The 3556-nt window shown below is 58.7% G+C and overlaps 1 protein-coding gene across 1 annotated transcript in view; it reads left to right on the top strand.

Moving 5' to 3' along the window:
- The first annotated feature begins 46 nt into the window (after window positions 1-46).
- DEF6 (differentially expressed in FDCP 6 homolog (mouse)) overlaps window positions 47-3556 on the top strand; it is a 12384-nt gene continuing 8874 nt past the window's right edge. Inside the window, exon 1 of the mRNA XM_009327416.1 lies at window positions 47-142. Within this exon, the coding sequence (XP_009325691.1) occupies window positions 47-142 (96 nt within the window). The remainder of the gene's footprint in view (window positions 143-3556) is intronic.

Here is a 3556-nt window from a genome sequence, read left to right on the forward strand (position 1 = left end):
ATCCTCGGCCTCGACAGAGCCGCCTCTGCCATCGCCGCCTGTAGCCATGGACCTGCGAGCGGAGCTGCTGAAGTCCATCTGGTACGCTTTCACCGCCTTGGACGTGGAGAAGAGCGGCAAGGTCTCCAAATCCCAGCTCAAAGTGAGTCCTCGGGGAGGCTCGGACGGCCCCGGCGCGGGGCTGGCGGGTGGGCTGCGAGGGGCAGAGCGGGTCCAGGGATGCTCTGCGGCCCCCCTGGGTTTCCACGGAGGAATTGTTAAATATTAAGATTAGTAAGACCTTGCTGTCGCCTTCCATGCTGGTTTTGGTGAAGTTCTCCGTCTCCGCCTTGCCTCCCTTTAAAAAAAGGCGGGGGGAGTTAATGCTCAAACATATTTTCTAGGTGAAAATGAGGAGAAATCTTGATTTTTAGTCGTTTTCAGTTTCTTACGCTTTTTATGCCCAACTAACAGCCCAAACGCGGTTTATATTTTTCTGCTTGCCGGAGCACCCGCGTTTCTGCTTCCTGTTCAGCCAGCCGGTCGGTAGGTAGAGGCAGACCATTTTTAAACTAAAATTCCTCGGTAGTCTGGCCAGAAATAACACAGCGCTTTAAAAAAATCTCTGATATCCCCTCTCCGCCCCCCCCCCCCCTTAGCAGCTTTGCAGAGGGCTCCTGCATTCAGCCCTTCGTCAAAACCGTTGTGCCTTTAAAAACCTTTCTGTCTGCCTCTGGGACAGGGTCTGGTCGAATCCGCCAGGTTGCACCTTGGCTTTGACAATAATTATCGATTTTTATTTCTTTTTTTTCCCCCCTTTGCAAATGATGGGACTCTTGTCGCCGTGTAAATGTCCCCTTGCGGTTCTTAGGCTGGCGCCCGGGGTAGGAAATGCCGGTTGGAGCAGGGGGCTGCGATGCAGAGGAAAGACCTGAGCTAGAAACATGCAAAACACGGGGAGATGTTGCGTCAAGACTTGGCAGCTGCTGACGGTCTGTGAGATGAGTTGTGAAACGCTGCGAAGAAACCCCTTTTCCTCTATTCCCTCTACTTTATAGTGCTTTCCCTGGGACAGACTGCAGGGAAAGTGCTGGGCTTGGCAGGGGGGACATGTTTTGCCCCAAAATTAAGAGTGTTGTTTGCAGGGGTGTGGAGGGGAAGCAGCAGGAACTGGGCTCCTCATGTTCAGCCACTGCCTTTGCAGCCGAGAGCCTTCAGCTGCTCCCCAGAAACTCATTGCACGTGTGCCCTCTGAGCCACGCTCACCTACTTAAAACTGTAGGAATATCTGAAGGAATTAAGGAAAATCCCAAAGTAGGTCAGAGCCTAATTCCCCTTGCTAATCCCTGAGAAGGGCTGCTGTGCTCCCTTCACAGCATCCCCTGCACCCGGGCTTTGGGTCCTGAGCCCAGCCCAGGCATGCTGCTGGTCCCAAAAGCACCAGCGTGAACATGTGCAGTGCTTGTCTTGCAAGACCTTTATCGCCGGCGCCGATGCTGAGACCACAGAGACCCTAATTTTAACAGCAATTTCCTAGAGAGTTAGTGCAGGGGGGCTGGGGGAGCTGCAAACCCTCCTGTGGGGGCCGCGGGGATGCTGGGCTGCAGGGATGCTGGGGACAGCGTCTCCGCAGTGGCTTTGCCGAGGGTGACATTTCAGAAGAGAAGGGAGATTCGCCCCTCACTATTTTTCCACCCACCTTCAGCACCGAGACAGGACGGTGGTGGGCCGGGCTGCGCTGTTGCACGACGAAGCTCAACTCTGGATGACTTTCCACTGGCCTCGAGGCCGGGGAGAGCTCGTTTCCATCGCCTGTTGCTGCCAAACACTGGCTCGGGTTTGCCCCAACCTACGCAAGCCAACAGCGGCGTTTCTGCCCGTAGGTTCAGAGCAGAAGAAATCCAGGGTCTCGCAGGTTTGAGCAATAACGTGTTAAAGCCGTGGTGGCCGTGCCCTCTCCAAACTCCTCCCGGGTTGTGCAAGCCGGGCTGCGCCCTGCTCCCTCGCCCAGCTGTGAAGAAGGGTCTTGAACAAGGGCGGGAGAAACGCCGGTGTTCACAGCATTTCCACCTACAGAAACAAAACCAGGCCCAGGAACTGGGGGGGGGGGGGGGGTTTTGTGGGGGGGGGGAGCACCCACACCAAGGAACCTCGGCACTGGAGACCTTCACGCAGGACAGAGAAGGAAACGGAGAACATGCAGAGAATGGAGCATTCAGGAAGGACTTAGGTGGGGGAAAGAGCAGGGGTGAAGGAAAGCACACAGGCAGTTTGTCAGTGTGCAAGTGTGTGCATACGTACATGTGAGTTTAGGTGTGTATCTGCACAGGAAGGAAAGAGCCTTGTGGTTGAGTGCTACGCAGCGAGAGATGTCAGCTAGTTCTGTTCCCAGCGCGGGCACGCAGCAGCCCTGCTCTTGGATAAGCGTTTATCCTCTCCGCGCCATCGCATCCTCCCTGGCCGAGCTTGGGGGAGCTGTTCCCTGTCTCTGCGGATGCTGGCTGGGATGCGGGATGCGGCTCCCGCAGGCAGGGGAGAGCTGAGCCCCTCGGGGTGGCCGAGCCCGGCTGGGGCAGGCGGGTGGGAGCCACCAAGCACCATCCTGGTGCTTTTCGGCACCTCTGCTCCGCTCCTGTCCCTGTGGCAGAGGGAGAGGAGCGGTTGGCTGAGCGGAGCTCGGTCTCCTGAGGCTGCCCGCTATGGCAAAGCCCTTGGGGAGTGGAGAGGAGGAGGCAGGCGAGTGGTTTAAACGCGTGTCAGGGGGCACAAGTATCCCCCACCCACGGCATGGGGTTGCAGGCTCGGGGTGCAAATGGCAGGGGAGGTGGCTCTTGCTCGCTTTTGGAGAAAGAGCCCGTAACCCGTGCGGGTCTCTGGGTATAACTGGTGCCTTGCGGGGCTGGGTTACAGCCGGTTTATGGACACCCCCCCCTCGGGGGCAGGAGGAAGGCGCCTGGCTTGGACTGGAAGCTCCTCTGCTTGTTGCATGCACAAAAGGCTCTTGGCACTGGCCAGTGGGTCCCAGTTTGGCCAGTAAGAGGTCTGAGAGCAGCTCATCCGTGCAAGCAATAGGGAAAGCCTTCCCCGAGGTCGGGAGTCGACGGTCCTGGGGCTGGGCTTGAGCCAAGGGGTCCTGGCTGATGGGGCGGCGAGGCAGCCGTCCCCCCTCGCATCCTCCTCGCTGCAGAAAATGGGCAGCACAAGGGACCCTCACTGCTGGCAAAGGCTCCCAGCACTGGGGTCCCCTGGGACAGGACCCCCTGCACCCCCAGCTCCGGGGAGGCTTTGATTTTCTCAGCAGTGCCGGTCTGCTTGCACATGGGGAAACCAAGGCAGCAGCGACGCTCCCTGCACGGTGCGGGAGCCCCGATCCCCCTGCTCCTGCTCATCGTAGGCCAGAGGGGTTTGTGTTTCGGCCAGGCTCCAGCCTGAAAGGTCACCCCCAGCCCTGGCATCGCCCCCGGCGTCTCCCACGGGGGAGAAGAAGAGGGGATGCCATTCTCCAGCCACGTTAAATATTCCACCCCCGTCTCTGGCTGGCGTCGGCAGCGGCCACGGGCAGCTGCGGAGGGGTGGG

The sequence above is a fragment of the Pygoscelis adeliae genome, unplaced genomic scaffold (assembly GCF_000699105.1).
Source record: "Pygoscelis adeliae isolate BGI_AS28 unplaced genomic scaffold, ASM69910v1 Scaffold197, whole genome shotgun sequence".
Taxonomy (NCBI): Eukaryota; Metazoa; Chordata; class Aves; order Sphenisciformes; family Spheniscidae; genus Pygoscelis; species Pygoscelis adeliae.